Below are 17,501 nucleotides of genomic sequence, written 5' to 3' on the forward strand. Positions count from 1 at the left end.
AAAGCAAGGCACATCAAAGGATTTGTGTTAGGGGGTCCACAATGCTATGTGAATTTGCACAATGCAGAGCAAGACCCAGGTGAAGTGTAAAGTCTGAGTGATACATCCATAATATAATAATTCAGGTATCTGGTACTGCTGAACTGTTGTAATCTAGACTATGAACGATATTTGAATATTTAACAGTGATAAACAGTAAAACTGTAAAACGTTTAAAACTGATGATTTGATGTGAAGTTGGTTTAAATATGTTATTCAGTGAAAACTTATTTGTACTTTTTTTCTCTGGAAAAAATAAAGTAAAGCACTCTTGTATTGTTTTCTTTGGTTTTTCCCCCCATGATGTTTATAACAGTTAAACACTATGACTTTAACATTAATTTCAATCCATCCGTACATCTTCTTCTTATCTGCGGCCGGGTCGCGGGGGCAGCAGGCCAAGCAGAGAAGCCCAGACCTCCCTCTCCCCAGCCACCTCCTCCAGCTTGGGGGAACACCAAGGCGTTTCCAGGCCAGCCGAGAGATATAATCTCTCCAGCGTGTCCTGGGTCTGCCCTGGGACCTTCTCCTGGTGGGACATGCCTGGCACACCTCACCCAGGCGGCGTCCAGGAGGTATCGTTGTCAATGCCCGAGCCACCTCAACTGGTTCCTTTCGATGTGGAGGAGCAGCAACTCTACTCTGAGCCCCTCCCGGGTGGCTGAACTTCTCACCCTATCTCTAAGGGAGAGACCAGCCACCCTTCAAAGAAATCCCATTTCTTCCGCTGCATCCACGATCTCGCTCTTTTGGTCACTACCCACAGCTCGTGACGATAGTTGAAGGTAGGGACGTAGATCGACAGGTAAATTGGAAGCTTCACTTTTACACTCAGCTCTCTCTTCACCACAACAGACCGGTAAAGCGGCCGCATCACTGCCGATCACGTGTCAATCTCCTGCTCTCTTCTCCTGTCACTTGTGAACGAGACCCAGAGATACAGTGGGGCAAAAAAGTATTTAGTCAGCCACCGATTGTGCAAGTTCCCCCACCTAAAATGATGACAGAGGTCAGTAATTTGCACCAGAGGTACACTTCAACTGTGAGAGACAGAATGTGAAAAAAAAAATCCATGAATTCACATGGTAGGATTTGTAAAGAATTTATTCGTAAATCAGGGTGGAAAATAAGTATTTGGTCAATAACAAAAATACAACTCAATACTTTGTAACATAACCTTTGTTGGCAATAACAGAGGTCAAACGTTTACTATAGGTCTTTACCAGGTTTGCACACACAGTAGCTGGTATTTTGGCCCATTCCTCCATGCAGATCTTCTCGAGAGCAGTGATGTTTTGGGGCTGTCGCCGAGCAACACGGACTTTCAACTCCCGCCACAGATTTTCTATGGGGTTGAGGTCTGGAGACTGGCTAGGCCACTCCAGGACTTTCAAATGCTTCTTACGGAGCCACTCCTTTGTTGCCCGGGCAGTGTGTTTTGGATCATTGTCATGTTGGAAGACCCAGCCTCGTTTCATCTTCAAAGTTCTCACTGATGGAAGGAGGTTTTGGCTCAAAATCTCACGATACATGGCCCCATTCATTCTGTCCTTAACACGGATCAGTCGTCCTGTCCCCTTGGCAGAAAAACAGCCCCATAGCATGATGTTTCCACCCCCATGCTTCACAGTAGGTATGGTGTTCTTGAGATGCAACTCAGTATTCTTCGTCCTCCAAACACGACGAGTTGAGTTTATACCAAAAAGTTCTACTTTGGTTTCATCTGACCACATGACATTCTCCCAATCCTCTGCTGTATCATCCATGTGCTCTCTGGCAAACTTCAGACGGGCCTGGACATGCACTGGCTTCAGCAGCGGAACACGTCTGGCACTGCGGGATTTGATTCCCTGCCGTTGTAGTGTGTTACTGATGGTGACCTTTGTTACTTTGGTCCCAGCTCTCTGCAGGTCATTCACCAGGTCCCCCCGTGTGGTTCTGGGATCTTTGCTCACCGTTCTCATGATCATTTTGACCCCACGGGATGAGATCTTGCGTGGAGCCCCAGATCGAGGGAGATTATCAGTGGTCTTGTATGTCTTCCATTTTCTGATGATTGCTCCCACAGTTGATTTTTTCACACCAAGCTGCTTGCCTATTGTAGATTCACTCTTCCCAGTCTGGTGCAGGTCTACAATACTTTTCCTGGTGTCCTTCGAAAGCTCTTTGGTCTTGGCCATGGCGGAGTTTGGAGTCTGACTGTTTGAAGCTGTGGACAGGTGTCTTTTATACAGATGATGAGTTCAAACAGGTGCCATTCATACAGGTAACGAGTGGGGGACAGAAAAGCTTCTTACAGAAGACGTTACAGGTCTGTGAGAGCCAGAGATTTTCCATGTTTGAGGTGACCAAATACTTATTTTCCACCCTGATTTACGAATAAATTCTTTACAAATCCTACCATGTGAATTCATGGATTTTTTTTCACATTCTGTCTCTCACAGTTGAAGTGTACCTCTGGTGCAAATTACTGTCCTCTGTCATCATTTTAAGTGGGGGAACTTGCACAATCGGTGGCTGACTAAATACTTTTTTGCCCCACTGTACTTAGACTCCACCACTTGGGGTAGGAACTCATCCCTGACCCGGAGTGGGCACTCTATGGCAGGTCCAGGGGACTTGCTGACCTCCGGCTCAGGCAGAGACTTGGCTGGACCTGACAGTGAGATAGAAGCTACTGATGGTAGAGCTGGTGGTGACGTTGGAGCCGCAGGCAATTGAGCCGATGGTGGCATGGCAGCCGTAGGCAGTGTTGGCTGGCTCCAATGCATGAAAAATCATTAGGCAGGTCCAGGCAAAGTGCTGACCTCCAGTTCGTTCAGAGCATGTCTCTCAGGCGCGCTGCTGACCCCGGCAAGGGGAGAGCAGGTCTGGGCGGCATGCTGAACCGCGGGGCGGCCGTGGCAGGCCCAGGTGACGTGCTGACCCACAGCGCATGATTGATTTATTGTGAGCAACACAAATGTTAACAAATGGAGAATTTTGCTGAAGCACATTATTAGAGTCACAGCCTGCTGTCTTTAACAGTGTCTTTAACTTTTCTTTCTTTGTTTGTGCGAGTATTTCTCTTGTTCATAAAAACTGGCAGTCTGGTATAATAAGGAGCTTTGTTAGACATTAATCATTGTTTCACAGAACAACATCTTCAAGATCTTCAATTCAGGTGTTGTGACAAAATTTGATTTCCGTTTTTATGGTTGTTTTTTTTTATACATCTAATTTTTAATTCTGTAAACAGACTGTAGTGACAGGATTTATGAAGAGGTTATATATCAAATACATTAATGACCTGTTTCTGAAGTATCTTTATGACTGCATATTTGTACCCATTTTGTCATCAATCCAGTGCTTTCTGGTCATTTCAAATAAGTTTCAAATAAGTTTATAAAACTGTGACGTTATATTTGTCACAATTTCTGCTTCCCTCTTGGGAAAGATCTTTTTTGAAAAACATTACACTTTTTACCCAGATAAACAAAGGATATATATATTTTACCAAACACTGACTGCAGGAGCTACTTAGTGACAGGAATGCTCGTTTTGGCCTTTAAATACTTGAAATTGTTTGTGACAGATATGATTGGCTTATTTTTGACAGATGTAGGTCAACAGGTGACGTATAACAGCTTAAATTCCCGCAATGATTTTTTTTTTAAACTTTTTGCCAGGCGATCAGAATTTCACGAAGCTCTGTCCATATTTTTATGCTGCGTTACCTTGGAGGTCAGCGCTGAAGTTACCCGGAAACAGTACGACCTTCAAAATAAAATGGAAACCTACTCATCCACAATATACGCTAAAAACAAGTTTTTTTAAAAGTGTGTGTGTGTGTGTGTGTGTGTGTGTGTGTGTGTGTGTGTGTGTGTGTGTGTGTGTGTGTGTGTGTGTGTGTGTGTGTGTGAGAGAGAGAGAGAGAGAGAGAGCAAGGGATCTAAATGCTTTGATTTCACATTCCAAACCTGTGGAGCGCAAAAAGTTTTGTTTTTTAAATGTATAATATTGATGTGACAGACAGTTTGTTTGTTTTATTTTTTATTATCACATCTAATAAAAAAAATCATAAGCCTGGGCCATTAGAAACGCTTTTTCTTTAATTGTATCACCAAATAAATGTAATTTCAGTTCAATGCACACTGAACAACAAATTATTTGTAGCAAATAGAAATATTCAACTTTTATTCTGAAAATGTATTATCGGAAGTTTTGGAGCAAAGGGCATGCGCACTGGGTTTTCCTGCTTTGAGTAGCAGGAACCTGTGTTGAATCTCAGGCGAACATGAAGCCGCATCCTCGCGTTACTCGGACAAAGTGGGCTGACAGACTGGGCGCTGAGCCGGAACGTTCCGGTAAATGCAGCTGGCATCGAGACGAGAAGAAGAAACTTCTTGTTGCCCTTAAAGGACTGAGTAGCAGGACCGCCGCAGGAAAAACAGACATCGACTGTGCCTTCCTGAGAAAACACCTGCCTACTCGGTCCCTTTCAGAGGTACGGCCCTCATACAGAAACGACGCTTTTCGTTGGTACTTAAGTCAAAACAAGTCTTTCGTAAATATCCTTTTTAATTTATATAAACAGAAAGTAAGGAAGTATGTGTTTGAGTGGTTATTTGTTTGTTTTAACAGTCCTAATTTTTAATACGTCTTGAATCTGTATATTTCCCCTTAAATCGTAAGGAACGTGTATTTGTGCCTTCAGATCGTTGTCACTGCCAAACAGCTCAAATTTAGTGTCATTTATTGGATCGGATGATTAAAGTCTGAAGAAACTGGAAATATGAGTCCCCAGTAATGACAAACTTTAGATTTCCAGTGAGAACGATGACATCCCACACCATCGCACACTTCCTTCACCAAAAGCTGAAAGCTGTCACCTTATTGGTGCAGCAAGCAGCGTAGCGTCCTCCGTGTCATAGACAGAATCTGGACTCATCATCACCAAAGATGATATTCCTCCACATCTTCAGGTTCCAGTGCACATGTTGTCAATACCAGTGCAAACAGTAAAGGGCAGTCATGGCAGCCCTATGAGGCCAGAGACTGGCCGTGTGCCGTCTATGCTAGATTGTCTGGAGTGCCATGTAATCCTGCAAATCTGTAGAAGACCGCCTATGGTTCCTGAGTGCTGACATCTCCCATTATTTCGAACTTGGTCTTCAATTTGGAGATTTAGGACCAACAACACCAGCTTAACGTTGCCCTATGGTGTGGGTCAGTCAGCGTGGCATACTTTGACCATGCTCACAGGGACCTGACTGTCAGCATCTTGTCAGAATAAGTTGTTTGTCATTGATAGAGAAGATTTGGCAAGTTTTCCATCGTTGTAACCGCTGCAAGTGCATTTTCCTTAGAAACGTGACAGCGTTTTAGGGGACTAAAGAGCATGAGGTTTATTGCCAAATATTGTTACAAAAAATAATCTAACACAAGATTCCTTACTTTTTGAACTGAGTTTATTAATTTTTGTTTATACTGTGTGCTGACTGTGCATAAAGACACGCACTGTCCTTTCCCTCCTTCAGATCCAGTCTGTGGTTGAACTTCTGAAGAACAAAGTGCTCTTAAATGCCAGGTTGAAGCTGAAAAGGCAAAGGAGGGAGGAGAGGAACGTTAGAAAACCCATTGAGGAGTGGACATACATGGCCTCTTCTTTAGTGGGAACCCTTGAGGAAACTATTTCCACTGCTTTCTCTCAGGTAGGCATTTTTAAATTTAGTTTAACTTTATTTTTGTGATAATTTAAGTAAACAACAAATCCTTCACACAACAGTCATACTTCAGGATAGATCTGTTATCAGTAGGGAGAAACGAGACCCAGTATTTTAATTCATTGGGATTGTTATTCTGCTTGCCTATTGGTTCCACTTATTGGTTCTCCTTGCACTTGTGTACAGTCAGCTGATTTCAATTTGTGTGCCTGTGGAGAAAAATAGTGGCGCAGTCTACAGCGTGGATATGGACCGAACTCTTATTTTTATTGAAGAAAAGGACAAGAGCATGATGATAAAGTGCAAACTACATCCAGGACAGAAAAACAAATCTCTTATTATACTGCTAACAGAACCTCAGCTCTCTGCAAACACCTGTACAGACAGGATGCTATGGCTAAGTTACTCAGACCCCAGCCCAGCAGCCAGAACTGAACTTCAGCAGCTAACAAGTCAAGCTGCAGCCTTCTTTCCTACCTGTTCATGTTTCTCAAGTTGAATTGCTGTGGTAATCGGTAAAACTCTCCTTGTGCTGATTGTCATCTTTGCTTTGTGCTGTCTCCAACAAAGAGGGGGGAAAGTGGTGGAGCCTGTTCTTTATACCCAAAGACCCACTGACAAAAAAAGAAGACTCATAGACAAACAGGCAAAACAAAGTTTTTCAAAGTCTATCGTTTCACATATTTGTATCAGAGAATTTTTCCCAGTACTTTCCGAATCTTATTTGAGGTTGCACGGGGTGGGTGCCAGTGCCCAACCAGTCTGCATGTCTTTTGTGAACTTGCAGAAGGAATCCGACCGTGTCCCTTGGAGTATTCTGTGAGAGGTGCTTTTGGAATTATCGAATTTTTATGGACAGAATTTAAATTGGGTGGTCTCAGAATTTCGTCTCGGCTCTTTGCAGATGATGTGGTTCTGTTGGCTTCATCAGGTGGTGGCCTCCAGCTCGCACTGCAGCGGTTCACAGCCGAGTGTGAAGCAGCACCTCTGAGTCTGAGGCCATGGTTCTTAGCCAGAAAAAGGGTGGAGTCAACGACGAGTTACTGTCCCAAGTGCGGGTGTTTAAGTATATCGGAGTCTTGTTGAGTGATGAGAGAGGGGGTGCAGGAAATCCACAGACAGATCGATGCTGCGGCTGCAGTGATGCAGATGCTGCACCTAAAATTGTGGTGAAAAGAGAGCTGAGTGTTCTGGCCATCCCAGGAGGGCTCAGAGTAGAGATGCTACTCCTCCACATGGAAAGAAGCCAGTAAAGGTGGTACGGGCATCTAACATCTTCCTGGGCGCCTCCTGGGTGAGGCGTAACAGGTATGTCCCACCAGAAGGAGGCTCCAGGGCAGAGCCAGGACATGCTGGAGAGACTGTACATCTCAGCTAGTCTGGGAACACCTTGGTGTTCATCGAGATCAGCTAGAGCAGCGGTTCTCAAACCTTTTATGATGAGTACCACCTCAGAAAATATATGGCATTAAAGTACCACCTTCATGAGCTTGGCTGATATCAAAATGAATATAGCTTTTTCAAAAAAGACAAATCAATAATGTGCAACAGCTCATCTTAATTTGCAAGGAATAATTCTTGCTGCATGTAAATTAAACTAAAGTTTTCTGTTCTTTGCTTTTAAAATTCCTGCTGATAGTTACATTTGTGTAGTTAAAAACACAGTTGAATCAATGTTGTTCTCCCACATTCTGCTTCTCTCTGTGTTTTCAGATGCTGATCGTGTCTTCTACAGAGCCTTGCACTTTGAGAAATGGTGACCCTCCCCAGGTGCACAGACCACCCACAGATGGTCGTACCATCCCTTTGAGGCCAATACCGGTGCCAGTGCAAGGTACAAACCTGTAGCTCCTCCAACCACCTCTCAGCATCATGTATTCAGCTGCCAGAAACGAGAGCCTGCTCCTTTTTATTTTTAATGGTAGCCACCCTTGTATTGAGACCATTTCTGATAAACGTTTGGTAAGCGGTAGAGTGTTTTCTAAGCGCACACTGCACAGTATGCTGATGTACGCCAGGTTTTTGCTTAATGGCTCTTTCTGAATCGCATTGTTGGTGCAAAAATATATATTTTTTTGTACTGTCAAATTGTGTTATCTTTCTCAGTTTCTCAGTTACCATTTTTTAAGTAACAGGCTGCTAGTAACAAAGCGCCTATAATTTGAATTTTTTTCATGGTTTCATGGTAAATCAGCCATAAAAGGCTGGTCTTGTATTTTTATCACACTGGATGGAATGAGGGTGGGCAATGCCAACAATCAAGTTTGTGTATGCCGTAACTCGAGAACGAAGTGATGTAGTAACTGGAGAAGGAAGTCACCTAGGATTTTGAAAATGATAATCTAGATGTATCTGCTAAAAAATTTCAAAAAACTTTGAATGCCAGTGAACTTGACCGTAAGGTTTTCTGGAAATCTTTTAAACGCAATAAGTTGAGAATGAGGCATTTTGGATTTTGGAATTGAATTTAACTCAGTTTTATTTACACAGCACCAAATCACAACAACAGTCACCTCAAGGTGCTTTATATTGTACAGTAGATTCTACAATAATACATACAGAAAGAACCCCAACAATCATATGACCCCCTATGAGCAAGCAATTTGGCGACAGTGGGAAGGAAAAACTCCCTTTTAACAGGAAGAAATCTCCAGCAGAACCAGGCTCAGGGAGGGAGGGGCCATCTGCTGCGATCGGTTGGGGGGAGAGATGGAAGACAAGATAAAGACATGCTGTGGAAGAGAGTCAGAGATTTATACCATAGGTGCATCTGCAAGGAGGCTGAAGGGTCTGACTGGGCCCTGCCAGTATTGACGCTACACTGATTTATTTCTATATTTTTATGTGTTTCATAGGTCAGTGTGAAATGATTGACAAACAACAAAAACATTCCCCCTGAAGGTTCACAGTGCATCCGTAAAGTATTCACTTGGACCACAATTTGTCATGTTACAATGTCAAGACCAAAATGGACTAAATTCATTTATCATAGCAGAAATTCTACACCTAACACCCCATAATGACAAAATGATAAGTTACCATAAGCTTTGCACACCTATTTTTGGCAGTTTCTCCCATTCTACTTACAGAACTTCTCGAGCTCCATCAGGTTGGATGGGGAGCCACTACTTTTTAACAGGAAGAAAGCCGCAGCAAAGCAGGGCTCAGGCTGCCATCTGCTGCAACTAGTTGGGGATGAGGGGTGTTAGGCATGACACAAGATGCTGTGGAAGAGAGCCAGACGAGGCCAAAGGGTTCAGTCTTTGTTTCATCAGGCAAGAATGGTACAGTGGGGCAAAAAAGTATTTAGTCAGCCACCGATTGTGCAAGTTCCCCCACTTAAAATGATGACAGAGGTCAGTAATTTGCACCAGAGGTACACTTCAACTGTGAGAGACAAAATGTGAAAAAAAAATCCATGAATTCACATGGTAGGATTTGTAAAGAATTTATTCGTAAATCAGGGTGGATAATAAGTATTTGGTCACCTCAAACATGGAAAATCTCTGGCTCTCACAGACCTGTAACGTCTTCTGTAAGAAGCTTTTCTGTCCCCCACTCGTTACCTGTATGAATGGCACCTGTTTGAACTCATCATCTGTATAAAAGACACCTGTCCACAGCCTCAAACAGTCAGACTCCAAACTCCGCCATGGCCAAGACCAAAGAGCTTTCAAAGGACACCAGGAAAAGTATTGTAGACCTGCACCAGACTGGGAAGAGTGAATCTACAATAGGCAAGCAGCTTGGTGTGAAAAAATCAACTGTGGGAGCAATCATCAGAAAATGGAAGACATACAAGACCACTGATAATCTCCCTCGATCTGGGGCTCCACGCAAGATCTCATCCCGTGGGGTCAAAATGATCATGAGAACGGTGAGCAAAGATCCCAGAACCACACGGGGGGACCTGGTGAATGACCTGCAGAGAGCTGGGACCAAAGTAACAAAGGTCACCATCAGTAACACACTACAACGGCAGGGAATCAAATCCCGCAGTGCCAGACGTGTTCCGCTGCTGAAGCCAGTGCATGTCCAGGCCCGTCTGAAGTTTGCCAGAGAGCACATGGATGATACAGCAGAGGATTGGGAGAATGTCATGTGGTCAGATGAAACCAAAGTAGAACTTTTTGGTATAAACTCAACTCGTCGTGTTTGGAGGAAGAAGAATACTGAGTTGCATCCCAAGAACACCATACCTACTGTGAAGCATGGGGGTGGAAACATCATGCTATGGGGCTGTTTTTCTGCCAAGGGGACAGGACGACTGATCCGTGTTAAGGACAGAATGAATGGGGCCATGTATCGTGAGATTTTGAGCCAAAACCTCCTTCCATCAGTGAGAACTTTGAAGATGAAACGAGGCTGGGTCTTCCAACATGACAATGATCCAAAACACACCGCCCGGGCAACAAAGGAGTGGCTCCGTAAGAAGCATTTGAAAGTCCTGGAGTGGCCTAGCCAGTCTCCAGACCTCAACCCCATAGAAAATCTGTGGCGGGAGCTGAAAGTCCGTGTTGCTCGGCGACAGCCCCAAAACATCACTGCTCTCGAGAAGATCTGCATGGAGGAATGGGCCAAAATACCAGCTACTGTGTGTGCAAACCTGGTAAAGACCTATAGTAAACGTTTGACCTCTGTTATTGCCAACAAAGGTTATGTTACAAAGTATTGAGTTGTGTTTTTGTTATTGACCAAATACTTATTTTCCACCCTGATTTACCAATAAATTCTTTACAAATCCTACCATGTGGATTCATGGATTTTTTTTTCACATTCTGTCTCTCACAGTTGAAGTGTACCTCTGGTGCAAATTACTGACCTCTATCATCATTTTAGGTGGGAGAACTTGCACAATCGGTGGCTGACTAAATACTTTTTTGCCCCACTGTATAAGAGCCTTTCAGATCTATTTTGGCAAATTCCAGGCAAGCATCATCGCTTTTACTGAGGATTCACTTTAATCTGTCCAGTCGACCATACAGGTCTGATTGGTCGAATAATGCAGAAGTGGTTGTCGTTGTGGAACGTTCTCCTCCCTCTGTGGAACAGCACTGGAACGTCACCAGAGTAAATGGTAAATGGCCTGTATTTATATAGCTGCTAGTAACAAACTCCTGTATTTATATAGCGCTTTACTAGTCCCTAAGGACCCCAAAGCGCTTTACAAAGCGCCACCGGGCCCTCTGACCATCACCAGTAGGCAATGGGTGAAGTGTCTTGCCCAAGGACACAACGACCGAGACTGTCCAAGCCGGGGCTCAAACCGGCAACCTTCCGATTACAAGGCGAACTCCCAACTCTTGAGCCACGATCGCCCACAAGTGTCTGTTGGATTCTTGGTCACCTGCCTTACTAAGGCCCTTCCACCCGGTCCCACACCTTGATCAGCACCAGCTCCAGGAAGAGTCCTGGTGCTTCTAAACTTGATGGAGGCCATTGTGCTCACTGGGGCCTTCATGAAGTTTGTCTGCAGCCTTGATTTGTGTTTGTCTTGTCTTGGAGGTCTACAGACAGCTCCTGCACCATAAACTATGAGCTGGCCTTTCTTGTCCAATCAATTAAATTTACCAAGGCTTGACTCTAATTAAGTTGCAGACAAGAACAGGAAATGCAGCGCACCTGAGGTCAGTTTCGAGTGTGACGGTAAAGGCTGTGAATACTTATGTGCATGTTGTATTTTTGGTTTTTAACTAATAAATTTGGAATAAAAGCAAATGTATTGAAATTCTCAAGCAAACTTTGTCATTAGGGAGTGTTGTATTGGAAAATGAGTTTAATCCATTTAAGAATAAAGCTGGAATAACAGCTTCCCATATTGTGAAATGTAATATCCGTTTTGCTCCATATTTTGGGCACCTGAACATGGTAATGGGAAAAATATGTTCTTGTTTTTTTTTTTAAACAAACAAACACCTGCCTGCTTTCTATGGCTTTTACTGTATATTAAGACAATCTCATAGAGCTGTCGTGCCACTTGCATATTGATTGTGAGACCAGATACTCTGTCACAACTATGAAAGTGGTCACCAGCCTGTTTGTTTTGTGTCTTTGGGTCTTTTCACACCTGTGGTGTTTAGTCTGTTTACATCAAAAATGAGTTATTTCCACCATCAAGGTACTAAAAATGTGCAGGTAGATATATCATAGGCATCAATATATGGGTTAGCAGCTAACTGTGATTTCTATGTAAACTGTCCATGTTCTCCAGTAGTCCGGCACACAGCAACATCTCCCTGTATTTACTTCTGTTACTCCTGCCACAGACACAGCTGACCAGTAAGCAGAGTGAACAGTCTCACATGGTTTGTAGGGATGAATTAAGGTTTGCAGAGTTCAGTTTGACTCTTCTGTGTTAAAAGAAACCAAATCACAGGAAAAAGCTGCAAGTTTACAAACACATCCACAGATGCAGACCAGAGTAGCCAAACTGTAGGTGTGTCCTTTCTGATCCCCAAGGTAACGCCTTATTACATGTGTTGATAGTTGCTGCCATATTATTGTGAAAAAATATATTGCAACTAAAAATGTAAAACGTCCCTCTCTAGGTGCGCATCGGTACACAAAGGCAGTCCAGTCACCCAAGACTCCAGCACCAACCACAAGGCCATCCAAAACACCGCCAGCACCATCTCAAGTATGTAGCATGCCAAACGGCACAATCTCTCTACCGCAGCAACAGCCTGCGCCCACATTTGAAACTTCTGACAAGCCATGTGTATATCTACAGACTGCATCTCTGACAGCGACGCCAGAGAAAGGACCGCTTCAACCCCCTTCTAGGTCTTCGACATCTCCAAGTCTTAGCAGGTCAATAAACAAGACCACCCAGCAGCCCACCGAGTCACAGCCCACCACCGTTGCCATCACCTCCACCTCTCAGTCTTTGTCTTCCAGCCTTAATGTGCCCGCCTCTTGCTCTGCCACTACCCTTACTTCAGTCCCCCGTTCTGTATTATCCACTGCTGCCTCTTCAGCCATTTCCAGCTGCTCCACACCCACTACTCTCCCACAGTCCGTCTCCGCCACAGCATTTCATGCCAAGTTTGGTCGGACCAGCAAATATGCCACAAAAGACATGTTTGGTGTCAAGTGTGTAGTGGACTTTGAGAGGATCTATGGCTTCTTAAGTACAGTTCAAAAACCGAATCAGGATTGTCAACTCACTCCCATGGGTAAGCATCGCTGAATATTATGGCAGAATCCTTTTGCAACAAACACATTGAACATGCTGAATTTCACACGTAAACCTTTCCACAAATATCCTGTGAATGTGAAAACTTAAGTATGAAGTCATCTAGGATTTTCAAATGTAGGTGTGTCTGCCAGGAGGCTGAGGGGTTGCACCGGTGCCGTCAGTATTTTATGTAATATTCATGTGAGGTTAATGAAAAAAGGTTCGTTTCTGTCTTCAGAACAACAGGATGTCTTCACGAGAAACAAATCAAAAGTTATTCGTGTTGGTAAAGCTGTACTCAAGATGTGCTTCTTAAATATAAGACAGAGTTTAGTTTGCTAACAGTCGGGTATTAGTCTGTAAAATAATACAGCAGTTAACTGTAATAGTAAAAACTCACGTCTGTTGTCTACATAGAAGTTCACATTTAACGACTTCATTTGCGCTCAGCAACTTTCTTGTTCTGTAGAAAGTAAGCACGATACAACCAGCTGATGGCAATCTGTCTATAAGTCGACAGCAATTATTTGTCAACCTTCATCAATGTCTTTGGGAGTGATTGCAGTCTGACTGTAACTGTCTGCAGCAGCGTCCCCTCCCATCAGGCAACCTGTGAATGTGCAAACCCCTCAAGCTCCGGGAAACCATTTTGGTCGTCACAAGTTGACCCCAAATTGTTTGGACACTTCATAAAATCTAAACACAAAAGCAGACAATGATATGCAGGTCTTTTAAAGCATATATTCAGTTCATAATAGTACAAAACAAGTTCTCAAATGTTGAAACTGAGAGTTTTTTTTATTGTATTTTTAAAAAAAATAGAAGCTTATTTTACATTTTATGCCGGCAACACCTGTCGGTGAAGCTGAAATGGAGATGTTACCAACAAAGAGACTGAAAGAGATATTTTTTTTAATTAAAAATTGAAGAAACAACATATAAAACCAGGGTACACCTACTCTGTGAACTCCTTTTACACTATTATGAAACAGACTTGGTGCTGTCTTTGACCAAAGCTTCGCTAAAAAGGAAAAACTGAAACGTGCATTGTGTTCTTGTTCCTCTGGTTACTCAAAATATTGGATCGATCCTGAAAGTCTGTTTATAGCTTTCACTTGGTGAATTTACATTTGCTAATAATACATTTTGTCATCCAGAGAGTGCCATAGTGTTGGACCTTTTAATGTCTCTCCCAGAGGAGCTTCCCCTGCTAGATTGCAACAAACTGCACAAACATATGATCCAGGTGAGACCTGCTGCTTACACACAGCCGTCGTCTTCATGTGATCAGGCTTTGAAAGCCCTGAAATTGTTTTTTCTTTTGAGGATAAAATTACTTTGATTGAAATAAATTTCATTCTTGGCTTTCACTGGAGGCCGAGGACAGTTGGTGATCTGTGCTGGTTAGGTTTTGTCAGCCGTCTGGCTTTTTATGTTTCTGGCAGAACCTAAAAATAGGAACTTTTTGCTCCAGTGTTTTGATGAGACCCTCTGTGTTTCAGATGTACCAGTGTCTCTCTGCCCCCGCTGACTCTAACACGACAAGAAGAAGGTTTCAAGAACTGGATGATGAACTTTTTACTCAGTTAAAGGCACTGGTTCCTCAAGACCATCAGACTCCTACAGGAACTACCGACAGCACTAATGTCACGGACGGTGAAGGAAAGAAGTCACTGATGCACAAAGCCGACAGCCAATCAACACAGAGCTCTACCACATCTAGCAAATTAGATTATTCAAATGTGACGCCCCCTCATCTTAACCCTTTTATTGTGCCGCTGACACTGTTAAAGCGTAGACAGGAATCCATAATTATTTAGACGTTGTTGTTGTAGTGATTTTAAACCCATTACTGAGCTTTCAGCTCATCACAGTATGTTAAGTGTCAAAAGCTCCTGCTAATTGATTTTCTTTATTTGTTTGAATTACGTGGGTTCTTATTTCAAACTTTCGAGCTGTATCATTCATGCAAAGCTGTTCTTTCAGCTCATTATGTTAGTACAGTTAAACAAATGCATTTGGGACATTTAGCTTCTTTTTTTTTAATTGAAATGTTTCCTGCAGATAACTGTTTGACTTTTTAATATAACTAAACAACACTTCCAAACAGCACTTTCAGATCTTTCATCTATGAGAATGGCTGAATGTAATAAAACTATATTAAGTATTCCCTCGCCTACCCAAACCCTTTAATTCAGGTGTTCCGATCACTTCCACGAACACAGCTGTATAAAATCGAGCTCCAGGCCTGCAGACTGGTTCTACGTTTGTGAAAGAATGGGTCGCTGTCATGAGCTCAATACATTCCTGCGTGGTACCGTTACAGGATGCCTGTGCAATGCTGAATATTCCAGTCTGCCAGTAGTATAACAAAGTGAAAACCACTGGGAATGAAAGCCTTCAAATGAGCTTGAGAGCAGCACTTAGACGGCTTCATTGAACGGGTTTCCGTGGCTGATCAGCTGCATCCGAGCCTTACATGAAAGGTTTTGGATGCAGTGGTGTAAAGCACTGGACTCCAGAGGACACGTGTTCTCTGGAGTGATGAATCACACTTCTACGTCTGGCAGTTTGGGTACAGGAGTCTGGATTTGGGGATTGGAGAACAGCGGACCTGACTGAATTATGCCTGCCTATTCAGCAGCTGCTGGGACCTGGAGGAGGAAGAGCAATAGATATGCAGCTCATTGACCTGCCAACAGTTCTGTTCAGCACTGTCTACAGAAAGCATTGTAAATAAAATATCAGCATATTTTGATAAATGCAAAAAAGTACAGGAAGTTGGAAACATGTAATTTTATTAAGTAGACCTGGGTTTGAATGGTAGTGTCACAAATGTAAAAAATCCATGATATAAAAAATGAAATTAATACAATGGATATTCTGTCCTCACAATTGTTTGAGAAATGTTAGTTAAAAAAGTTCAATAAACCTGTGTTCTTGAAAACGCGTGTCTGTTACTGTAAAACATGAAAATAAAGTGCATGACTATGATGTACAATGTGGCCACATTGGCATATGAAGCACCACTCACGATATAACAGTTCTGTAAGCAAAGTCATCACCAAGTTAACGTAACAATGCTCAGCATGGTAAATTAATCAAATGGACTATTATTGGCATCCCATAGACCAACACTGGCAAAGTTATTTCATGTTTGCTAGCGAGCTTTATTTTTTGTTTTATTTTAAGTTCGCCAAAACTTTACGAGTCCATTTTAAATCCATGAATCTGAGTTTTTCCTCTGTAAGGATTATTGTTGGGCCTACCTTAGAATATAAAGCGCCTTCGGGTGACTGCTGTTGTGATTTGGTGCTGTATAAATAAAATTGAACTGAATTGCTGTAGCTCAGTTTTTTCAGCTGTAACATTTAAAGCATTTCTTTTACCAAGTTGTTAAAAGAAGGAGGTTTGTCTAATTTCCAGTGGAGAAGAATAAACCTTTGAGCCGTGACTGAGGCGAAAGCAATCGCTTTTAGCTGTGGTGACGAAACCATAACAGCTTGGGCAGGAATCCTAAAGGTGGAGATGTGGGCCGATGGTGAAATTGTTCTGTTGCATGTGTATGAAAGACCTACACATTCTTGTGAATTTGTGTAGCCGAGGGCACCCCCAAAACATATTCCCTAATGTGGTTGGAACCTGATTGGCATCTTGCACATGCTACACTCACAGTTGGATACATTTTTGCTTGTCTGTAACTAAGTACTCTCTTAAATTGTATCAAACATTGTCTAATACAGAAAGCTCTAGACAGAGCTGCCAGAATTCTTTGGGAATTTCCATTTTGAGATCCTTTATTCATGTTAATCTAGTTTTTTCCCAGCTCGGTGAATCTTGAAATAATTTATTCAAATATTGCCTTTTGCACAAGGGTCCAAATCAAGTATGTCATCAGTAACTGAATGATCTGGTGGTTGTGAAAGTCTGAAGTGCTTACTAGTAAAGCTTCAGACTTGTAAATACCTAAAAAAAAAAAAGGTGATGTAAAGGTCGCGGTAGAATTTCTCAAACTACTCATTTATGGCTGATGGGTGGGTAGATATTGATCCATCTGGCATCCAAATTTCTGTTTTATGTTTAAGAGAAGCTTGTCTTAGTTGGCGTTGGAGGCCCAGCTGTGTGGCGCCCCAGCCTACTCCTTGCCAGATATAATGATGGCAAAGGTGTAGGCCAAAGATGAGGACCTGCTGTTACTGAATCCCCAGCTCTCTCTTCCAGGCGGAGCTAGGGCTCCTGCCATAATTCCTCCTTGCTGCAATCAAGACTGCAAAAGTATAAATGAACACATATGGAATTATGTAGTAATGAAAGCCGCCCTTTGCTTTGAGTCCTGCTTTGCTCACTCTTGGCGTTCTCTCCATGAGCTTCATGAGGTTGTCTCCTGAAACGGTTTCCAACAGTCTTGAAGGAGTTCCCAGAGATGCTGAGCACTTGTTGGTCCTTTTGCCTTCATTTCTACATCGCACAAAGAAACGGCAGGTGGAACCAAAGATCTCAAATGTGGACAGACCAAAGCACAGATGTCCTCTGGTCTAATGTCCACTCCTTGTGTTTCTCAGCAGCTGTTTGACCATAGA

The 17,501-nt window shown here is 42.8% G+C and overlaps 1 protein-coding gene across 1 annotated transcript; it reads left to right on the forward strand.

Annotated features, from left to right (window-relative positions):
• Window positions 1-4,278: 4,278 nt before the first annotated feature.
• On the forward strand, window positions 4,279-15,877 carry LOC101480001 (small nuclear RNA activating complex, polypeptide 2). The gene is made up of 7 exons (XM_004574809.6): window positions 4,279-4,525; window positions 5,559-5,732; window positions 7,458-7,578; window positions 12,293-12,381; window positions 12,475-12,919; window positions 14,079-14,167; window positions 14,424-15,877. Exons 1-7 carry the CDS (start codon window positions 4,316-4,318, stop codon window positions 14,739-14,741), a joined length of 1,446 nt encoding a protein of 481 aa, XP_004574866.2. The 5' UTR covers window positions 4,279-4,315; the 3' UTR covers window positions 14,742-15,877.
• Window positions 15,878-17,501: the final 1,624 nt, after the last annotated feature.

The sequence above is a fragment of the Maylandia zebra genome, linkage group LG3, assembly GCF_041146795.1.
Source record: "Maylandia zebra isolate NMK-2024a linkage group LG3, Mzebra_GT3a, whole genome shotgun sequence".
Classification (NCBI taxonomy): Eukaryota; Metazoa; Chordata; class Actinopteri; order Cichliformes; family Cichlidae; genus Maylandia; species Maylandia zebra.

Excerpts from the sequence above, each read along its gene's own strand:
- LOC101480001 (XM_004574809.6), top strand. The coding sequence starts at position 4,316 with ATGAAGCCGCATCCTCGCGTTACTCGGACAAAGTGGGCTGACAGACTG. Across the intron at positions 5,733-7,457 it reads TTTCCACTGCTTTCTCTCAG|ATGCTGATCGTGTCTTCTAC; the intron begins GTAGGCATTTTT and ends CTGTGTTTTCAG. Across the intron at positions 12,382-12,474 it reads CACCGCCAGCACCATCTCAA|ACTGCATCTCTGACAGCGAC; the intron begins GTATGTAGCATG and ends GTATATCTACAG.